General features: G+C 39.2%; 1 protein-coding gene across 1 annotated transcript in view; it reads right to left on the bottom strand.

Moving 5' to 3' along the window:
• PDGFC (platelet derived growth factor C) overlaps positions 1-21057 on the bottom strand; it is a 123397-nt gene extending 102340 nt beyond the window's left edge. The window contains exon 1 of the mRNA XM_007432353.4: positions 19831-21057. Within this exon, the coding sequence (XP_007432415.1) occupies positions 19831-19948 (118 nt within the window). The 5' untranslated portion in view covers positions 19949-21057. The remainder of the gene's footprint in view (positions 1-19830) is intronic.
• Between the last annotated feature and the right edge of the window lie 1211 nt (positions 21058-22268).

Here is a 22268-nt window from a genome sequence, read left to right as displayed (position 1 = left end):
TCTTCAGTAAACTCTGTAATTCCTGGAATAGGAGGCTTCAGATGTGCTCAGAATAGCCTTCATAATAAAGGGCTGGGCATTTAAATTGCAATCTCCATATTAATTAGGAAAATTGGGAAAATTCAAATCCAGTCTGTCATGCCTGCAATCAAAATCATTTTTAAATTAGAGATGTGTTATCTTAAAGACTGAAAATGAAAAAAAAATGAATTAAATTTATTGTGAATATGGTCGCTACTACTTTTTACCCCTTCAATTTAACACAACACAGACACACTATCCCATTTCTCCAACCAAAGGAACACGCTTCAAAAATTATACAGCAAATTTCAGAAATATCTTAAGAGTCTCAGCCAGCCATTAACCTTTACATTTTTAATACTCTATAGCAGAGAAAGCAACCTGATACAATGTTTTGATCAGCCCATCAACCTAACCAGCATGGGCAATGAACAGATGATGGGAGATATAATGCAAAGCATTCTGGAGGATAACAAGTTGCAAACTGAGATACTAAAACTCCACAGACTCATTTTACTATTTGCAAAAACTTTGCCTCATCTCTTCTTCTGCTGCTTGAATTTGGAGCTCTAGGAGGGTTCACAGCTTCTTTCACAGTAAGTAGGGACAAAGCCAGGTTTGCTACTACAGGTTTGCCAAGAGCCAACTCAATAATTGTTGCCCTCTCCTGATGATTGGCTGGATGGAGCATTAATTAGCTCATTGTCATCCCTGTCTTCTCAATGTTCTGTGGTTGGCAGGAATGACAATTTTATGGCTGACTTCAAATGCTTTGGAAGGTTTCAGGAGAAAAGATCTTGGGTGGAAGTACAATTAGTTCTACCATTCATTCCACTTCATTGGCTTCCAATATCTCATCCTTAGCAGTTATATGCCAATGGGCTCACAGTCATGTCCCACTAACAGCAACACAAAGATGCCTCTATTTATTATTTTATTTATTTATTTAAATTTACATAGCCTCTAACTTTTTTGGGAGGATCTATGATGCTGCCTTTGTCTCATCCTCAAGCCTTTAAAGAACTGGTTTAAATTTCTCTTTAGATTTTCCAGTTTAAACTAATGTTTTTCCTCTTCTCCCAATACAAGCCTTCCATATCCAGTTAAAAATCTGGATCTGCCCAACTCCTCTTGGCTGTTTTAGGCAATTGTGGACATACCCTTCCCTTCTGTTTACTGGGCAACATCTTCCATGGCATATTGGTTTGAACCACCAGCTCTCATAAATGCATTTGGGTAACAACCAATCCAACGTTAACACGGGCTCCTTATATTTACATCTTTAGTTATCTTTTTAAAGAATGCTTAGACTTGTCATAAAAAAAAAAAAAGGACTAGCACTCTGATTCATTTAGACTGGAAAAGAGAGCCAGATTCTGCCATCTTTTTTTTCCTATTGCAAATAAGTACATTTCTGCTGCTTCTGCAACAAGAGCTTTTTACTAGTATTATTACTTGCAGTATTTAGGATATGAGAGTGAAATTGACAAGAGTCTGCATAGGGGGAATTGGGTATTGCCAGCTATGGACACTCATTGCTAACACTACACCACACTATTATGCATGCACCCTTTCAGCTAGGCTGTATTTTGGATATGGATTTAACACCCTTCTAGTGATTTTCTATACATTTTTAAACATATCCAGTGAAGGTCAGCAGCATGGAGAAACTCTGTAGCTGTGATCTAAAGCCACTATCCCAAGCACCTATCCACAGTGTCCATACCCTCCACACACATATTAAGACAGCAATTGGGGGTTGTATTTTTCACCACCAGAGGATGCTAAGTGGGAAGGAAATATAGTGAGGTGAATCCACCAATTGATACTTTTAAATTGTCCTACATTAAAATGGTAAAACAGTACCAGTTGCTAGTCTCACCACTGAGGCAGAACAGTGCTTGGCCATCAGGACAGTGCATTTATGTTGACATATTTTTCTGCCAGCTCAAGGACTGGAGAAATGCACATTAATGTGGCCATGGGGAAAAGCCCAGTCCATTGTGAGTTACTTAGTTAACTGATTAATGTAATGACTACAATTTTTTTTTAATCAACGAATTAATGTCTTAGATGTCCTGCCACAAGCAGGCTTACTGAAATCAGGAAGTTGCATTACTCCTACCACTATCCCTTTTTCTTTGCACAAGTACTTCTCAACTTGTCTATTTTTCTATAGTTATTTTTTCTAGTAATTGCATATTTCATTGCATCATAAAAGAAAAAAACTTAGATGCTTTTCTAAAAATATTCAGTATTGAAGGGAGAACTTCATCCCCTCATGTTGTTCTAACTTTCCTACAAATTTCATCTCTTTACAATAAAACTAAAATGTTATAGCCATTTAGAGTACATATAATTGAAGGGATTTCCCAAACCAGTTTCTCATTCAGGGACCAAAGTGAATTAAACTATCTCCATTTGATCCCAGGGTATTCAAGCTATCTCTAAAGCACTGGACCACATCTTGAAGAACTTGTGCAATCTGTACCATTATCAGTTCTACCTAACAGTCTCCCAGATTTTTTTTTTTTTTTTTCTACATAACCTTCAACCATATTGTGCAAAAGGTAGTTTGGCAATACAAAATGCCAGACCCTCTGATCTCAGGATTTTGACAATCTCTTGAGTCTGTTTCTCAGTAAGGGGAAGAAAAATGGGGCAGGCTGTAGTAAGAAAAGAAACAACTATAGATAGGCATCTGCAGAGATTGAGAAACTTTGGAAAGTCCCCTTCCTAAGATGCATAAGCAGTAAAGAGATAATGGCCAGAATCCTCTAGAAGTAGAGTTCTTGCTCTCCAGAGCTGCAAGAATAGAATGAGGGCTTCTGAGTTTAGGTAAATGGGAGAATTCTGTTAAGAAAAGTAATCAGTAATGATGTGTAGGTATGTGTCACTGCACTTCTTACTCCATGTTGTACAATTTTAAGCCCCTTATATTTGAATCGATGCAACAGGACCAGCTTCATCAACAATATCAATGTGACTGTGAGCCAGATTGCCTGTTGTTATTATTTATTGTTGTTTTGTCTTAGATTTTTCTTTTTCTAAGCAATCCAGAGTCACATTGTTCATGTTGGGCAGTCATATGTAAATTATTCTAATAAATTAATAAATAACAAAGTATTTATTCTACCCCTTTCAACAACCTGCAAATAATTCATAATATAGCCAGACAATATTGAGCATGAGGTATCCTATAGGAGCTTTCTGATGGGGCAAGCAATGTAACTAATCCAGTACTCAAGCAATTTAAAATTGTGAGCTGAAACATAGCATTATAAACAAATATTGTCTCTGTGATGTTACTATCAGCCACCAATTATTTATATGTGAAATAAATATCTCACTTTTCTCTTAATAAGCTGGAAAATGTGTCAAGATTTCCTTCTTTTTCCCACCACACATCAAACATGGGGCCAAAACATAGACATTTCTCACTATGTCCTCACTATGTAAAGAATGTCTTTAAAATATTATTTGATCAAATACAGCAAGAGACCTGAAACACTAATACCTACAGGACTTTCCAATTTCTCACTTCCAGCTACTTTCAGAACCACTTTCAGTTATGAATCTCCACTTCTTTCTAAAGACTTATCCTTTAAAGCTTCTCATAGAAGCCTTTAGTCAGCTTACTTTTCCATCAACTAATATCCTTGTTTACCCTTGATGATGTCAATAGGACATGGTTTCAGACATTTTTAATCTCTGAGCCAGACTTCATTAGGTAAACAAATTGCTTCAGCCTAACTAGTTCACTAATTTACCAAAATATGGACTTTCATTTTGTAATGTTTCAAAGAGTAGGACAATCATACAATATCATTAATGAAAGATAAAAATAAAGGTGGGGTTTTTTTTACACCTTTGAGTCAGTTTTTGATTCCTGACAACTGTCTGGACTAGTCCCTGCAGTTTTAATATAATAAAAATAATAATGTAAATAAAATAATAATGTAAAAATACATTATTATCCAATAATGAAGAGATTAACAGGGCAAAGGGTGAACAGAGGTATGGACAAACTCACATGTTATGAAACGTCGTTTATTTTATAATATTGCTAAAATTTGTTAGTTAACCAATAGTAGGAATGGATGATACATTAAATAACAGTTAAAAGCAGTACAGACTAAAAGTACAATTACTTTTTATATTCTAAAGCAGAAGAACAACATGAATAAAATATTTTGCCTGGTTGCAAAAAGACAGAATAGGTGTGAAATGGAACTCTCTGATGACAATATTCCCTATAGCTGGGGAGTCACTAAGTTACTACAGTGATGAAAAAGTAACCTTACAACCTATCCTCACATTTACAACCTTTGCAGATCTGTAAAGGAAAGGAAATCTGAAGTAAGATTGTAAGCACAGTCATGGTTTCACTTAGCAACCATTTTGCTTAACGACTGAGTTGCCAGTCCCAATTGTGGTTGCTAAATGAGGACTACCTGATGCTACGTAATATCCAGTTTCAATCAGTGCTCTACCTACCATATTTTGGACTAAATGAAGTTTCAATCCAGCCCACCTTCCAAAGGCAGCTATTTGTACAATGAGTTGCCCTAATCTACATGAGAAGTTATAATGACATGTATTTCTTAACCTTGTTATTTCTGCTTAGGTAAGGTGGTGAGTTGTGCAGCACACTAAAGTAAGAAATAGAACTTCAAGGATACAGAGGAACTCACACTTCTATTGACAGAGTTGTATTTACTGGCAGCCCAAGCTATGAACTGATTCCTTAGAAGCATTACAAACACTTTTAGAAAATGCTGAATTAACATCTATTAACAGTACCTCTGTTGTTCCTACACTGAGCTTTAGTTTATCAGCAAAGGACTGATTAAGCTGTTCCATTTCTTCACTTAGATTTGATGAAAAACAAAAATGCAACTTTGTGTTATCAGCACGCCCCTGACATTGCAGTCTAGATTTCCAAATGCCTTCATTGAGAAATGTCATATAAGTAATATGAGGGAAAAAAGCAACCCTATAGAACCCCAAAGGCTCAATTTGCAATGCAGTTGAGTACAAATCCCTCTTCAAATCTTAAATCAACTGCTGTAAACTTGTACCGTTCAAACCAACTCATGTATCTTCTCTATAAGAATTGCATGTGTGATGAGACTGAAAGCTACTGAGAAGTCCATCAGAATCAATAGGGTTGCATAGGCGCACTCTGTCCCTCATTCAGCAAAGATCATCCCATAAGATAATCATGACAGTATTCAATTCTACTAATTGAAAGGAGGATTTCAGCATCTATTCCACAATCACTAGCATCTTCCTTAGAAAGGGGTTATAATCTACTAACATGTAATTATGCAGATCTTCTGGGTCAAACAATATTTTGTCTGGAAATGATCTTAAGTATGATTCCTTTAAAAAGAGATGGACCATTCATTTTTATAATCTGAAATCAGTAATACCATATTAATAAACTGCAAAGAAAAGGGTTTTACCAAGCACTCTGTATTCACAAAAACTTAATTATATTGGAGAATCTCACTAGATTTGCAAGTATCTTTAGACCACAATTCTCCTGCACAGTACTGTAGAGAAAATCAGATCCAAATTATAACCAGCTAAAAGCATCAGACCAATGAAATAGTAGGGCAACCCCATAATTGTCACAGTAGCTATGAAATCTTAAACCAATCTGAAATGCAATCCAATATAATTATTGAAGACTGCACAAAATTACTTATTTAAGAGACTGTAGTATTAAATACTAAGATCAACCTGTCACCTCAGGCAGGTTCTATCTGTTGCATTGGCACCAGATGGTCAGTACAACATACTCAGAAACTTTAGTCAGTTGTTGCCAATACAAGATACACTGCATATTGGAAATGGAACAAGCAAGAAACTACATTTGTTTGTTTGTTTGTTTGTTACTATTTGCTCTTGCTCAACTCCAAGGCGACTCTGGGTGGTGGACAATACACAATACGTAATAAAACAAAATAATGACAAAAGTACAACAAAAACAAACAAAAAAGAACAAGATGGTGAACCTGGTAGACAAACCAAATAATATCCCACCGACCTCTGGATGTCCAACTACCCTAGCCAAGGCCTGGGAGAGCAGTCAGGTCTTTATGGCTCTCTGGAACACCAGCATGTTAGGAGAGATCCAGAACCTCATTCTAGAGAGCAGGTACTACAACAGAGAAACATGCCTCCTTCATCCTGATAGATGGCATTGCTTAATTGAAGAATCCCAGAGCAGGCCAATGCTGTCAGCTCAAATCAGCCGGAAAGACACCACAGGAGATAAGCGGTTCCTTAATAACAGCGCCTTATGCCCTATAGGGTTTTTAAAGTCATAACTAGCACCTTCACACCAGAAGCAAGCTTGGCAACCAGTGCAAGCCAAGCTTAATCTCACTACATTGTAATAAAATGAAATAATCTGTGGATGGGTAAAAAAAAATGTAAACAAAAACTTCTAAACTTTACACAACTAGAAAGGAGGGGGTTCAAGGTATGCTGCATTTCCTTCCATCACAGAAAACCAGGTAGTGGCTAGTCTGCAGTATATTTTAAAATTAATATTACAAATTAAAGATGGAACTGTCCGTTAACTTACTCTGTATTCCCAGAGTACTTCAAACCCAAATTCAGAAAATCAACAGTGGTTAAAAACTATGCGTAACCAGTGTTCAGTCAAGGAAATTAATAGATTGAGTAATTTAGAGAGGTAGGTTAATGTTTTAATGTCACAATGCCAAAATTTAGCACACTTATATACATTTTATAATTTCATAGTGATATATTTATCTTTTTGTACTTAAACAAGTTAACCAGAAGAAAATCATTCTATATTTTATTATATAAATGATATATAATCTAGATGAATTTCTATCTAGTTTATATCTCAACCACACTCTTGAGCTTGGATTTAATAAATGACCCAATTTGTTTATATAATCCTGCAACTTTTATAGTTTTCTATAAAGATGTTATTCCATCTATTTCCTTTATTATGTTTTAGAGTGTTTGAATGAGGTCCATAACCACAAACAAATTGTACTATCTTTTTTTCCTGATGGAAATGGCCCTGTGCAAATTCATCGCCGCTGGTGAAATTTCTGGAACAATATTTAGAGACTGAAAATACCTTATCACCTCACAGCAATATTTGTTGTGCCTCATTGTTATGCAAAGGATGTGTCATAAAGAGTATAATGAATGCTACTTTCTATTGAAATAGTGTGGCAAAGTTTCAAAGAAGCATGTGGATAAGGAAGCTTTTTAGCTTCTCCCTTTAATGGAATTCAGTGGCCCCAATTAAAGCTACCCAAAGGTCAGGGAGCCCCCCAGAGCAGCATTCCATTAGTCTCAATAGGCTGCCAAGAAGGAAAAAGTTGGTACCCTGCCCCCAGCCAGGCACACGTCCCAGATTTCTCTAGACTCCAGCCTCTGAGAATGCAATCTACACCAATTTAGGAGACAATATACTAACTTTATACATTCCAATCTTTTATCTTCAATTAGATTAGTATTGATCTAAGGGATCAGTGAATCACATTAGAGTTGTCCCATTCTACACCAAGAAATGAAGTGTTATCATTCCTTGGCTAAGCTATAAAAAAGCAAATTTTACATTTGATGTTATACTATGCATCATCTTGTAAATGGTTCTGGTAAATTAATTTCAACTGAAGCCCAAATAGCTGAATATAGCTTAAAAAAGAATGAAGATAAAGGACTAAAAAAAAAAAAAACTGAGCTGCCATAAAACCATAAATTACCCTTTCACCTTTAACACCTTAAATATAGTTTACATTCCTTCAGTTTTCTTTATCAAAAATGAAAACAGTACAGATAGAAAAGAAGGCATGGAGGAAAAAAAAAATGAAGCAGAGCCTCTTACCTCATTTTCTTTAACTGGATTCCTACATAAGGTTAGTAGTTCAAATGGTAATTCTTCTCTGTAAGAACATCTATATTTTTACTTGAAAGCAAACAATTTGATTTTATCTGGCTGCAAAGCGTTATGACTCATTAAAATTCAAGCTGAACCTATGCATTCAGAAGTGAGCACTAATAAGTTCAGTGGACCTTATTTTAAACACGCATGGACAAGAATATAGGCAGCCCACAAAAAATCTTCAGTATTAAGAAGCCACCACCTTCATACTTGAAAAATGGGTTTTTTGATTTTTGTAATACATTTATTTACACAGAAAATTAAATATCTGTTTCATCAGTCAAAATTCATATTTTACTGTATTTTCAGGCTTACATTAGAAGATGCTAATGTAAAGAACTTTAATAAATATGTGAGTGGGGGAGAGGCTACAATGCATGAAAATAACTGTGAGGACAGCATGAAAAAAAATTCCTTATGCTTATTAATTTGACTTATATAAATTCACCAATTCAATAATCAAATATTGTGCCAATAAACACATGTAATACTGTTGCTCTGTTGTAGTTTGGCTATTCTTGGGAGTCAAATATCAGTTTGAAGACCTTGATCTTAACAATTAATCATGGTTAATGATTACGCCTGTCCATATCATTTCATATCTAACACAGTGTTGCATCAAATTACAATAACTAATTATGATACAACTGCACAGCACTGTACGAGATTACAAATTACAGGAAGCCTGTGTAATGTTTGTAACACAGAATTCAGAAGCAGGTGCTTAGCCGCCAAGCTCATAACAGTCGTTTTTGTGTGTATCTGTGTACCTGTAAACTGGAATCCCAATTCAAAAGTCATATACAGTAACCCAAATTGGATGATAATTCTGGCTCATTTCTGACTGCCAAGTCAGTTTAGTGTAGTGGTCACCATATCTTACCAATTCAAATGTACTGAGAACCATTGCTAGGGTAAATCAGGACAGGGAAGTATGGAAAAAAATCACATCAAAATCTGAGTTTCATCACTAGGGCATGTTATTTTTTATAGTACTATACAGTTCATTACAAACCAATCATATGTTACTTTCTGATTGCCAACCAACATAAAGTGCAATACTTTCACACCAAGCATCACACCTAAGGGTCACACTAAGCAATGCACCAAAGCCACACTCCAGAAAGTAGGTGTGGCCAGGAGAGAAACAAACTTTAATATAAATTTGAATTTAATTAAAATAAAGTGCAATTAATATATTTTGTAATTAACTTTTTTTAATATGATCACATTAAAATTTACTATTCACTGGCAATTTTGGGAGGGCTCTACAGGTAGTCCTTGACTTACAGCCATTTGTTCAGCAACTGTTCGAAGTTACAACAGCACTGAATGAATGGTGGTTATGAGCAGTACTCAGAGTTCTGGCCATCCCAGCACCCCCCCCCCGGTCACATGATCACAGGATCTGAATGTTTGGCAACCTATTCGCACTTACACATCACATGATTGCCATTTGCAACCTTCCATGCCAGCTTCCCCAGAAAGTCAAAGAAGAAGCCTGCAAGGAAGATCGCAAGTCACTGAAGTAAGTCTCCCCCACCTGTGCAGTCTTCCTGAACCCCTCTGCGCTTGCGCTGAGCCAACCACTCGCACTCTCACTGACCCATGCCGCACCCTTGCACAAAGTCCCTGACCTACGCAGCACCTCTTGCACCCCCTCCCGAACCCACATTGCACTCCCTCCCCAACCCATGTGATGCCTCTCACGCACCCCTGCACACCCTCCCTGACCCTCCCACACACACACACACACACACCTCCTCGCTCCCTCACCGACCCAGCAGAAGCCATTTACCTGCCTGCAGGCCTGTAACTTGCAATGTCCTGCTGGCTTCCCCACTTACTTTGCTTGTGGGAAGCCTGCAGGAAGTTTCCTCACCCAACAACCATGGGATTCAGTTAATGACGGCAACTGGGACTGCAGGGATTGGTGTCCCTAAGCGATGCAGTTGCGCTTTACGACCGCATCACTTAGCAACAGAAATGTTGGTTCCAATTGCCTTTGTAAGTCAAAGACTACCTGTAGTAGCTGGAAAAGGTTTTTCAAGATCTGCAGATAGCCTTTGGGCTTCAGCTTCTGCTCCCTGTCACATTTTGTGTTTATGTGTGTATAATACCTGTACACATATTGACTAATACTTCTCATATTAGCATATTAGCATGCTGGTTTTTTTTCAACAGCTTGCTTAAATTTCTCTTCTACAAAAACTTTCAGCTGCATGGGTACATAAAACATTGTTGTAGACAGGATAATCACAATTGCTATACAATATGAGCAGGGTTTTTAATGTATTTGTTTTGTAAAAATCTACACAGAAACAATGATTGTTGAACATGCACTTTAACAGTATGGGATTCGTACAACAAAACATCAAATATGACTCATTCTGCTTCTGAACAGCAGAAGAATCATAGTTTAACAGCAAAGCACATATTTTACATATAAAAATCCCACATTCAATTCTTGATGTCTCCAAGTAATGGATGAGAAAGTCTTCTCTCAACAACCCTGGAGAACCACTGACAGTGAACACATCTGAACTAACTACATCATTGCTAAGGCAAATACTTACTGTATTTTTCCGACTATAAGACGATACTTTTTTCTAAAATCCTTACCCTAAAAACTGAAGGGCGTCTTATTCAAGGAAGTCAGCCGAGAATCGCGGTTGCAAAACTGCCAAACTTTGTGTCTGCAAACAGGCTTCCTCCTATTGCTAGCCTCCAATCACGAGTGAAATAGCGTGACTCTGCAAACGGACTTCCTCCAATCACGAGCCTTATGTAACTGACGTCAGCTGATGCTGAACAAACCAATTAGAGGAAGTCTGTTTGCAGAGACAAGCTATCGGCAGTTTCACTCGTGATTGAATGTAATCAGTTATGCAAAAGAGCCTGGAAATAGAGCTGCAGAGAGACGGTTTGGACCTCCTCCCACCAAGTGTATCAGGTAAATGTTAACTAATTACTAAATAAAAATGTGTTCTGCACTATCTTTAAAATACTGATTTTTAAATTTTGGGCTAGAAAAGTGGGGGGCGTCTTGTACATGAGGGCGTCTTATTGTCGGAAAAATACGGTATGTTCTACTTTTCTTTAAAAAGCAAAGTCTAGCATATCTCTTGCATGATAATACTTTATCCTTAATTGCAATACATACCTACAAATGCAATAGAGGTAGTCCTCACTTACTGACAATTGGGACTGGCAACTCTATCGTTAAGTGATGTAATCATAAAGTGAAATGTCATGTGACTGCACCAACTTACAATGTCAGTTCTGCTGTGGTCATTAAGTGAATCACCCGTGGTTGATGACCCATGACATGACCAGGACTTGCGACTTCCTGCCAGCTTTCCCACTGACTTTGCTTGCTGGAAGCCAGCTGTGAAGGTCACAAATGGCAATAACGTCACCACAGGACACTGCAACCATTGTAAATGCGCACTGGTTGCCAAGTGCCTGAATCACAATCACATGACTATGGGTATGCTGTGACGGCTGCAACTTCAAGGACCAGTTGTATGTCTCCTTTTTTAGCACCACCATAACTTCGAACAGTCATTGAACAAGCAGTTAATAAGCAACGACTACCTGTATTACAGGGAGTCCTTGCTTAACGATGGTAATTGTGACCAGAATTTCCATCGCTAAATGATGCAGTTGTAAAGTGTAATGTCACATGACCGCATCACTTAGTGACAGCAATTCTGGCAGTCCCCATTGCCATAATTAAGCAAAAATCGCAGGTTGTTAAGTGAGGATCTCACGTGACTGCGACTTGCAATTTCCTGCCAGCTTCCCACAAGCAAAGTCACAATGGGGAAGCCAGCTGGAAGTTGCCAAATCCCAGGCAGCTCGCAAGCAGGCCAGTGGGTGGGTGAGTGCTAAGTATGAAGTGGGAGTGTGCTATGGTGAGTGCATGCTAGCTGGGGAGGGGGTGCTGCAGTGCTGCACAAGTGTTTGTGGGCTGGGGAGGATTGCTGCCGCACCACCAGTGCATGAGGGCTGGGGAATGGTGCTGCAGCAATCCCTGGGCTCTCATACTCTGTAGCAGGGCTCCTCGGAGAAAGAGCAGTGGGAATGACTTGCAACCTTCCCTGCCAGCTCTCCCATTGACTTTGCTTGTGGGAAGCAGCAGGGAAGGATGCAACTGGTGATCATATGACTACAGGATGCTACAACCGTTGTAAGTGTGAGTCAGTTGCCAAACACTGGATCATGATCATGGGACCATGGGGGTGGTTCAATGGCTGGAAATTTGAGGATCAGTCGTAAGTACCATTCATTAAGCGCCATCACAACTTTGAATGGTCACTGAACAAGTGGTTGTTAACTGAGGACTACCTGTATAGAAATCCAGATATGTATTCCTCAGTTAACTCATAGAGACACATTATGAATTCTACCTTTTCTCATGTAACCAATACCTAGTTACAGTAATAAATCTGATATAGTAATAAATCTGATATAGTTTTAGTAAAAAAACCCAACATTTTTCATTGCACTACTAAGCATAGCACTCAGTTTCAGCCAATTGAAAGTAGCTGGCCTGCAGAAATCATATACATGTATATCAGATATAGCAACAAAAAATACTAAAGAGAGAAAACCCAGAATTAAGAAACCTAGATGTATATTATCAACTCCTTTTCTTTACATGACATAATTCAAAGTACTATTTACTTATCTTTACGAACACAGAAAAGTTTGCCACCCACTATGAGTCACTGAATTTGCTGGTAAGATATACATTTACAGTGCTTAAAAATGTTCTCAGTTGACATTCAAATTTCAACAGCCACATTCCTTACATTTTTGCTGCATTACGTTTCCTGAAATATGCATTGATATGATACTTAAGAAATGCTTGTATAGACTTCATCTTTCTCTGCTCTGAAATTAAATTCAGACCTCCAACACTAATGTTTTCTATGCTAGAATCAGCTAACATTCCCCAACCATTCTCATGCTCCCTCTGGAGGTGTAAAAGTTGTAATTAAATGGAGCATAATAACATATTTTTCTTTATTTATATTCACAGACTGTTCTAGCAATATATCTTACTCAACTACAAAGACACAGGCACAGCCATTTCTGGCTAGATGCACTGATACATTTAAACTGAATTCCTTCAACATACCTTCTCAATTTCACAATCAGAGGCCTTTTGATTTTCTGTTTGAGGTTTTTAGTATTCTTTTCAGTAATCTTTGGACAGAAGCAGACTACTGAAAACGGAAGTAATATATTTTTACTTAATATTGCCAGAATCACTTTCCCTGCTGCAGCTGGATATAATTGCAGCTGGATATATCCTTTCCTTCTCTAAATGCTAAATACACCAGAATGAGGGTAGGAAACTCAACTGAAATGAACAAGGGGATGGTTTGCTGCCATATTAGAATCAAGTCTTCTACTTCACTCCACACCAACTACCATTGTTTAATCACAATTTATTTGACTGGACTCAGATAGCACAATAAACTTTAAACCAACTTTAATAAATCACAATAATCAGGCACATGCATGTGCTAAGCTAAAAGATGCCCTGTTCAGCTTCTCCAGTTGTGCAATCCTAAGCTTACAACCAAGGACTTTGAGCTGGAAAAAAAATTGCCAGAAAACCTTTGACTCAGTGTCATGAATATAATACAGACTTTTTAAAATTCTCAAAATGAAAACAATCCTAAGAACAGAAGCTATAACTGTAAATAAACAAGATACTTTATATAAATCAGAATAAACTAATGCTATTGGAAAAGGCTACTGCAAATCCATCACCCTTGCTCAAAGAAATCAAAGTTCTGCCATTATTTTAAGAATCACTTTAACAAAACATACCTGAAAAGTTGAAGCAATTTGGCTGCATAAGACAAATCTATATTTACTACCAAAAGTTGAATTATAATATGAACAAGGAAGTGACTCTTCCCCACACCCTATTCAGACACCCCTGGATGGTCTTTGGTCATAAACAGTCTTCCTCAGATCCTAATATAATCAAGCCACAATATACCACTTTATTGAATTGGCTATTATAAGACTGAGAAGATGTGTGACAGAGCCAAAGTCTAAGCACATTCTACTCTTCTGTTAAGCAGAAACCAGCCAATATTTTTCTACTTAAACTCTTGGGAATTGCTCTTCTAATATCACACTGCTCTTCTACAAACATTTGATTCCTTAAATTAATTTCTCTAACATACCAGAATTTCTGTGATCAGTTTCTTCCTGACTTTGCCAATAAAATCTGTTGCTTGCCCAAGTTTGTGAGATAATCCATTGGGTGCCTATATATCCCTTTCTAAAAACCTTGCCTTTCCTATTCCAAATCTCAAACAGAATGTGGAATAATTATTATCTTAACATTTTCTTCCTTTTATCAGTTCTCCCATTACTTCTCCTACTGTTATCTATAGAAATGAACTGGATTTACAAATGCTTAACTTGGGTTAGATTCTTCCCAGAGAATGGAAAAGATGATGAGCCACTGCTAGTAGCAAATGTTCACAAACATGCTTGCAATGTTTACTACATGCAATATAAAACTCTATATGCTCCCTTTGTCCTTTTCCTAAGGACATTTAACATGTTTAATCTAGTTCAACTTCACCAACTGATATTAGCCCAAAATAAATCCTGGTTTTTACTCTGTCTTCTTTTGCCATCTCAGGATTATTAAGTTACAGGTAGTCCCCGGGGGGTTAAGAAGGTCCAGTTTACAGACAACCCGCAGTTAAGAACAGAGCCTACTGTAGCAAAATTTGAGTTAAATATACAATGATTCAAGTTGAATACACAATGGTTCGAGTTAATATATTATTAATTTTTTATACAGTTAGGAATCTTAAATCCCTAAAACGTCAATGAGATTTAATCAAGGTACTGCATGCAGGACTGAGCTTTACATGTTAATATTCTGCATAACAAGGAATTAATCCATTACAGTATAATGTAAATAACATAATAGTTTTAAATATTGACTTGGTTAAGCCAACTACCCTTTCAGAATCTTTATAAAATAGAATACTTCTGATATTCTTAACTTTAAGTTCAATACTTCTATTTCAACCCACCAACACTGTAATATTTTAATTTAGCTTGCCAAATGTCTTAATTACTCCAAGAATTGCAAGCCAACATAGCCATCTGGAGGACAACAAGTTAGAAATATTGTTTCAAGCATAACAACCAAAACATCCCACCCAAGGGGTCTACCATCCATTCTAACCCAGGGCCTGGAAACAGAAGCAGGTTTTAAGGGCTTCCTTAAACATGCCAGGGTGGGGACTGCACAAATCTTGAGAGGAATGGTGTTGCACAGGGTTGGAGCCATGACAGAGGAGGCCTGCTTTCCAGATCCCACCAGGTGACACTGTTTAATCAATGGGACCTGGAGCATGCTGACTCTGCCAGACTGTATGGTGGTCCCCCAAATAACCACACCCTGCACAGGATTATGTAAAGGACCTTATTTCTGAACAGACAGCCCAGATACTGTATTGAATATTTACATATTACCTGATTTATTCACTGTCTTTTAGGGAGCAACTACCTTTTCAGAACAATATATAAGACTCAAAAACAATTTTTAAACATCTTATTACATCTCCTTAAAATTGAGCCATACAGCTAAACACTAATTCATAAAAGCATGAGCAATACACAAAGGGGAGAGATTAAAATGTTGTATGTTGTTTCTTAAACATTTCTAATGAATGAACCATATTTATTTCTCAGGCAGAGAGTTTTATAGCTATAGGACCACTAACATGAAGTTCTTATACCATGGCATGCTACATAAAATATCCTAAAATATCTTAAAGATGGGCAAGAGAGCAGGGCACCATTAGCTGCTCACAAAACTGAATAGTCGTGTTTTATTCCACAGAAATGCGAAGTCTTGTTTTATTTACATTTGAACTTTAGAACTTCATTAGAAAAAGCACACTTTGAAAAAGGGGATAAAACAGGGGCATGCTGCAATTTAGATTCAAAAGGAAAAAACCCGTGCACCCTCCAAATCACCATTTCCCTTTGAAATCTACACTGCTGCATAGCCCTAGTATAAAACTGTATTAATTTTTTAAAGTGTTTCAGTAAAGGTAACAGTATAATGTATGACAAGCGTTTTTTAACATTCCAGAGAGTTATGAACAGTACTATGTAAAGGTGTTGGGGAAAACCACAGCTCAACAGTAGATCATATCCAGACACCTCCAGTTAAAAGGCTGCAGTGGCAGACAATATGAAAGGCCTCCACTTAGGTGGCTAAGTTAGAGCCTGCCTTATTTTCTTTATTTATTAAATTTTTACACTGTCCAACTCCCAGCAACTCTGGGCAGTTCACCAATAAAAACACACAGAACAATAAAATAATACAATGATAAAAAAAAGAAAGAACAAAAGATGGCTTAAACTGGACAACAGCCAAAGCAAACCCACATGGCCCTTCAATCACCCTCACCAAAGGCCTGAGTGACGCAGTTTGATCTGACAGCTTTCCATGTGCCATGGATATCCACTATTAAGTCCTGTGGTTAAGATCTGACTCTATAGCTTTCATTCCTGGCATACGTTTTCCAGAATGAATGCCATAAACTCAGTAGAGTGTACTTCCAAGTAAACAAGGAAGTAATTGGACTAGAAGACTCCAAATAAATAAATAAGCAAGCCTGACATTACTACAGTATTATGACTATATACACTAACGTGCTCCCCACAGAGCACCTTTTCACTGGCAATTTCATGCTGTTTACTCTGTTTGTAATTCACAAACAAAAATGGTTAATACTGTGCAGTAGACTGAAAACACCACTAGTTCAGCCAGGATGAATGAAATTCTAGACATATTTATTTTATATCCCACTTTTCATTCAGGAGTTTAAGACAGTGTACACAGAACTCAAATCATCCAGTAAGTTTGCATGGCTTAGAACTTAGAAACTGGGTCTTCCTGCTCCTAGTCCAGCATCTAAATCACTTCACCACACTGACACTCTAACATCTCATGCTTACGGACATGATTTTCCTTCAACTTTTACATCAAAATCTGTGCCTCTGCGACAAATAAGAATGTGCAGCACTTCAGATCCAAAGAATAAAAAGGGCTTTGAAGGGATGGGGGCATGTATGCCACCACACCTGTCACCTAGTAGCTCCATGCGCCAAGGAAAACACATACTTGGGGTTAAGGAAGCACCATCAAATTGCAGCAAGATACTTCAGAGTGGGCATGGGCACACTCTGAGCACCTCCTTATTCTATATATATATTTTTTCTGAGATTACATAGCTACCATGTGAGCCTAGGAAAAGATGTAGTTTCTTTAGGAAGGTGCCAACAGATACACTGTGTCCACACCTCTCCAAAGCACATTTTCTGCTTGGATCTGTAGCACTGCACTTTCCTAGTGAAGAAGAGGAAAACCAAAATAAAAGTAATATTTAATGCAGGTACATAAATTGATTGACAAACAATCAATAATTATGAAATGGGATTATTGCTGTTTTTCATTATTTACCTTAAAATTTAAGAAAATCCTGCAAAAATTCTGGTAAAATACATTCTATTCCCTTATTTATTTATACAAACTGAATTTGTACATGAGCAAAATTAAATTCCATATCAATTGAAAATCACCACTAACAGCAATACCATAACAAACTGGCAGTTTGTTAAAACTGGGTAGTTTAAAAAGCAGTTATCTGATTGGGGGCTTAGTCTATTGTGTAAAGCAAATCAGTGAGGTTAATTTATACTATAATGTGCTGAGCAATCAGATTAATTTAGTAAATTATAGCTAAAGTAACTGTGGATTAGCATTTTGCGCTAACTCATACAACTGGCTGCTAGGTTCACACAACACACTAAACCATTATTCATGATTTACAAACCACAGTGGCTGTTTTATGAAGAACAAAACTACATTATACAATACTATATTATAGTGTTTGTATAAATCTAACCTAATATATTTGCTAATGCATTTTAGGCCACAATAGTTCTTTAAAATAGTTTTATCAAGAAAGATGACTTCTGCATTCCTGAGATAACACTTGTATGTGACACAACAGCATAAGTACATACATGCAAATAGTTTATGTAAGTTCCTTAGGGAATTACAGATTACAAATTAAGCCAACAATAGCCCCCTGTTTTGTCTAAAATGTGAAAGCCAGGGTGACAATGACAATGCAAACCAAGAATTGCACTAGCTACTAAGTTCATTTCCACAAAAAATGTTTAAAAGGAAGTGTGCCAGCTAGAATAATTAGGATTACAGTTTCAGACATGTCTTCCAGTAATTGTTTATAACAGACATCTGATGGAACTCTGAAATCTTCATTCCCCAAAAACAAACAACCAACCTCCTCCCCCAAACCTAATAGATGAATGAGGTGCAGAAGGTAAGTGCCTTCCTCTGGTCAAGGACAAATGTTACTGTGGTCAGTTTTCAATAGATACAGATGTCAGTTCGATTCTTTTGATCAGTTTCCCCAGACCCTCTGCAATACCCTAGCTAGGGACTGAACTGTTTTTTGACCAACAGTCTCTAGATGTCTGCAGGTGCCATCTGCTAATAATATGAAACTCTCTTGCTGAATTCAGTTGCAGAAACTACCATCAAGAGGAGCAGCCTATTTCTCTTTCTCTGCCAGAAAATTTAATATATATTAAGGAAGATGTATTTTTTCAGAAAATACAGGGCTCTAATGTGCTAATGTGTTCAAAGCAGACCTTTATTCAGTACCGTGTTCATTTTTTCCTACTGCAATTTTAAGATTTATTTATTTATTTTTGCCTCTTATTTACGCCTGTTTGGCTAGTTTATGTAGAGATGAAATCACGTCTTTCTGGCTCAGAAGGAAACTACTATAACATTTTCCCCCTTACATTAGCATCCACCACTGGAAAACAGGGTGTTTAATAGCCTAAATTTAGGCAGCCTCTATTCATGGTGTATTTTCATGTGGCATATAACATTTCTGTTTGCAAAGTGTTCCTTTAAATGACTTTGTAATAGAAGATCAAAGAGAAACGTCTTAAAAATCTAAATAATGTAAATCATATGGCATTCAAAGGCTAAGCAAATTACACACCCAGAAACTGCCCTCTGCATGAATGGAGTCTTTCTCCAAGACTGCCCAGCCCCAACCCAGGGGAGCCTAATTTGAGAGTTTTCTAAACATTTCAGGTACACTTGAAACCTCCTTTTTTTGAAGTGATTCACAGTTCCTATGCATATCAGCTTGTTTCCAGCATGTAGAAAACAGAACTCATCCTCCATTAACCTCCACTACACAGAGGCAAACTTGTGGAGGCGACAAAATGGTGATTAGATCAGACACATCATAATAACCCCCCTACATACAAAAACTCAGAAAACGGGAGGGGGGAGAGATAATCTATTTCCTATTCCTGCCTTCTTAATTGGTGCCCTTTTACCTATCCTGTTTCAGTTAACGAGGCTGACAAGTTTCCTGGAGTGACAAAACACACCGTGAAGCCGGACCTGCCAAGTCTCATTCATTTTAGCTTCAATCTTTTAAGGCTCACTCTGGCGAAGAGAGCGATTTTATCCCTCCCAGGTTGCGCGTTTCAACTGAGATCTTTACAGTACTGCCCGCCCGGGGCTGACACAGGATGGGATTTCGCAGAGTGAAAACCCAGCCGCGCTTTTAAAAATCACCCAGAAGCTCCACCAACAGCCCAGCCCCTGAGGCTCTGCAAAAGCAGAGGAGAAGGAAAATCCTTCCTGTCTCAGCGACTCCTCCTTCCCCAGCACGGATTGCTCCGACTCTTTTGTGTACCTTCGAGACAGGACAAAACACACAAACCCACGCCGAAAGACGCCTTACCGTTTTGCTCTTTGGCGCTGGAGAACTGGAACTTGCTGCTCAGGTTTGATTCGGCGTGGACTCCCGGTCTTTGGCTGACCAGGGCAAGTGTCAGCGAGAAGATCCCGAAGAGGAGCATTTGGTAGGCTGGGGTGGAAGCTCTCTAACGCACAACACACGCGCCAAGTCCTTGCCGACAGCTCAAGTGCTCCCCGCGTCGTCGTTCTCACCACCTCCACCAGCCCGCGAAGACTGTACCGCTGGGGAGAGAGCAGCAGCACTGAGCCTGCTCGGGCAGCAGAGAAGAGCAGGGTAGTTTCCACATAATCCCATCCAAAACTTTTTCCTCGGCTACAGTCTTTCTTTCCTCTGTCTCCAGGGTTTTCTCCCTCCTCCTCTCCTAAGGTTCAAAGCATAATCAGCTTCCCAAGGGCGCCACAATCCTCACGAAACCGGGGGAGGGGGCGAAGCGAAGGGGGCGAGAGGGCTCGCGACGGGCTCGGAGGAGCACCTGTCAGCGTCGGGGACAAGAAACTCCCCGACGAACCGAGGGAAAGGGGTGGGGAAAAGGAGCCCCCTTCGGGAGGGAAACCGCCACCTTCTCCTCGGCTTTGCGCTCTCCTGTTCCTAGGCAGCCACGCTGCCAAGCCTCTACTGGCTGGAACTCCGCGTTTGTTTTGTTTTTTGCTTCTCGCTTTCACGTGTTTCTGTCGTACCTCCTCGGCGCTCCCGCTCACAGAACGGGGCGGGCGGAAGAAAGCTAGGCTGGGGAAGGAAAAGAAAAGCGACGGAGCCGCGAGCTGAGATCCCAGGCAGGCCGGGGAAGGGGGAAAAAAAAGATGAAGGGGGTTTGGGAGAGAGAGAAAGGAAACGCCAGGCTTCTACTCGCCTCTCCCGAGAAGGAGCTGCTGCGCCACCGCAGAAGAGCACCTGGTTTCAGTTTTACGCCACAGAAGTTTTGCTCGCGCAGAGGAGAGGAGAGGAAAAACAAGTACGGAACGCACGAGAGTCCCTTGCAAGCCACCCCTGTACCTCGGTGCTTTTTCCTACCGCCTTTCCCGCCCCCCACCAGTGTTTTCTGCTCCACCCCAAATTCGCCTCCCTTCAACTCTCCTCCTTACGCAGCCATCTACGGTCTTATCACAGCCCTAAGTCTGTCTCACTTTCAACCCCCCCTAATATTCTCCATTCAGTGTCGACGGCCCGACATAACTCTCCTCCTCTTCCCGTGCCCTGCGTCTCTAGGTCGGATGGGAAAGAAGGAATCTTCCCCTTTTTTTTTTTCAAGCGACAACAGGAGGTTGCCGACGCCTAAGTCCGACCGTGCAGGAAGCCCTGGAATGGCCAGTCCGGGGCGCCTGGTTGCAGCGCTGGGTGTCGTTTGCTCCTCCTAGGAGGCGGTGGCGGCACCACCGGCGACAGAGAGAAGTCGTTCAAAGTTCAAGCGAGCTACTGGACGCCTGTTCGCACTCCTTTTTTTTTCTTGAGTATTTGCCTGCCAACCGGCCCCATTATAAGTGGCGCTGCAAAAGAAAAAGTCTTCCGCCCAAGCATAACTTGCATGGCGATTTCAGAATCTGGCTATGTGAAGTGCATTAAGTCAGAGCACAAGCAGACTGCGGCTTAGTTCAGACATCGTGGTACTCATGGAATTTGCTTAACTGTGATGAAAGAAACCACAGATCACATAATGTTCTAAGCCAAAACCAAGAAATCGCATTATAGCTGAGGCCCTATCCCCACTTGCGTCTAACCAGAACACAGTGATGCCTTGACCACAGTCATTTGCAGTGATATTCCCGTGACAGTGGTCTTATCTCATCCTGGCCCTGGAGTGAAACAGGTTGGTCAGCATTAGATGTACCAGCACTGTGGATGAACCTTGTTCTGGAATCATCCAAAAACAGCCTCAAGATGTGTAAAATCTGTTATACCGTAATTTGTCACCCATTTCATTGAAGGTGCTCCTTTGAATTCTTGTGGCTGGGATCAGAGGTTTGTTTGGGGAATTTGGGGGGGGGGGGAATGTCCCCTTCCTCCGAGTCACTAGCCAGCCTCTATCACAGCCATTTGTCCCCACTGAATTTTATTTTCTGCCCTCCAAAGTAAGTTTCTGTGTGTGTGCATGAGCACGCCTTCAAGTCATTGCTGACTCCTGCAACTGCCTGGTCTAGTCTCTGCAATTTTGGCCAGATTTCAGACGTGGGTTGCCACTGTCTCCTTCCTAAGGCTGAAAGATTATAACTGGCCCAAGGTCACTGATCTTGCTTTGCAACAAAGGCAGGACTAGAACTCACAGCCTCCTGCTTTCTAGCCTGATGTCTTGACCATTACACCAAACGGTCTCCTCCAATATGATAGAAGAAAGGAAATACTTCTGCTGTTTTGTTCGATAGAGTAGGGTGTGTGTGTATATGCCTATATGCCACTTACACAGTTTTTGTCAGTTTCAATTACTT

This window comes from Python bivittatus, unplaced genomic scaffold, assembly GCF_059951505.1.
Source record: "Python bivittatus isolate LINGU-HERP-01145 unplaced genomic scaffold, Pbiv_v1 ctg000070_np1212, whole genome shotgun sequence".
Lineage (NCBI taxonomy): Eukaryota > Metazoa > Chordata > Lepidosauria > Squamata > Pythonidae > Python > Python bivittatus.
Note: the sequence above shows the minus strand (reverse complement) of the source record. Positions and strands in the feature narration are given on the sequence as shown.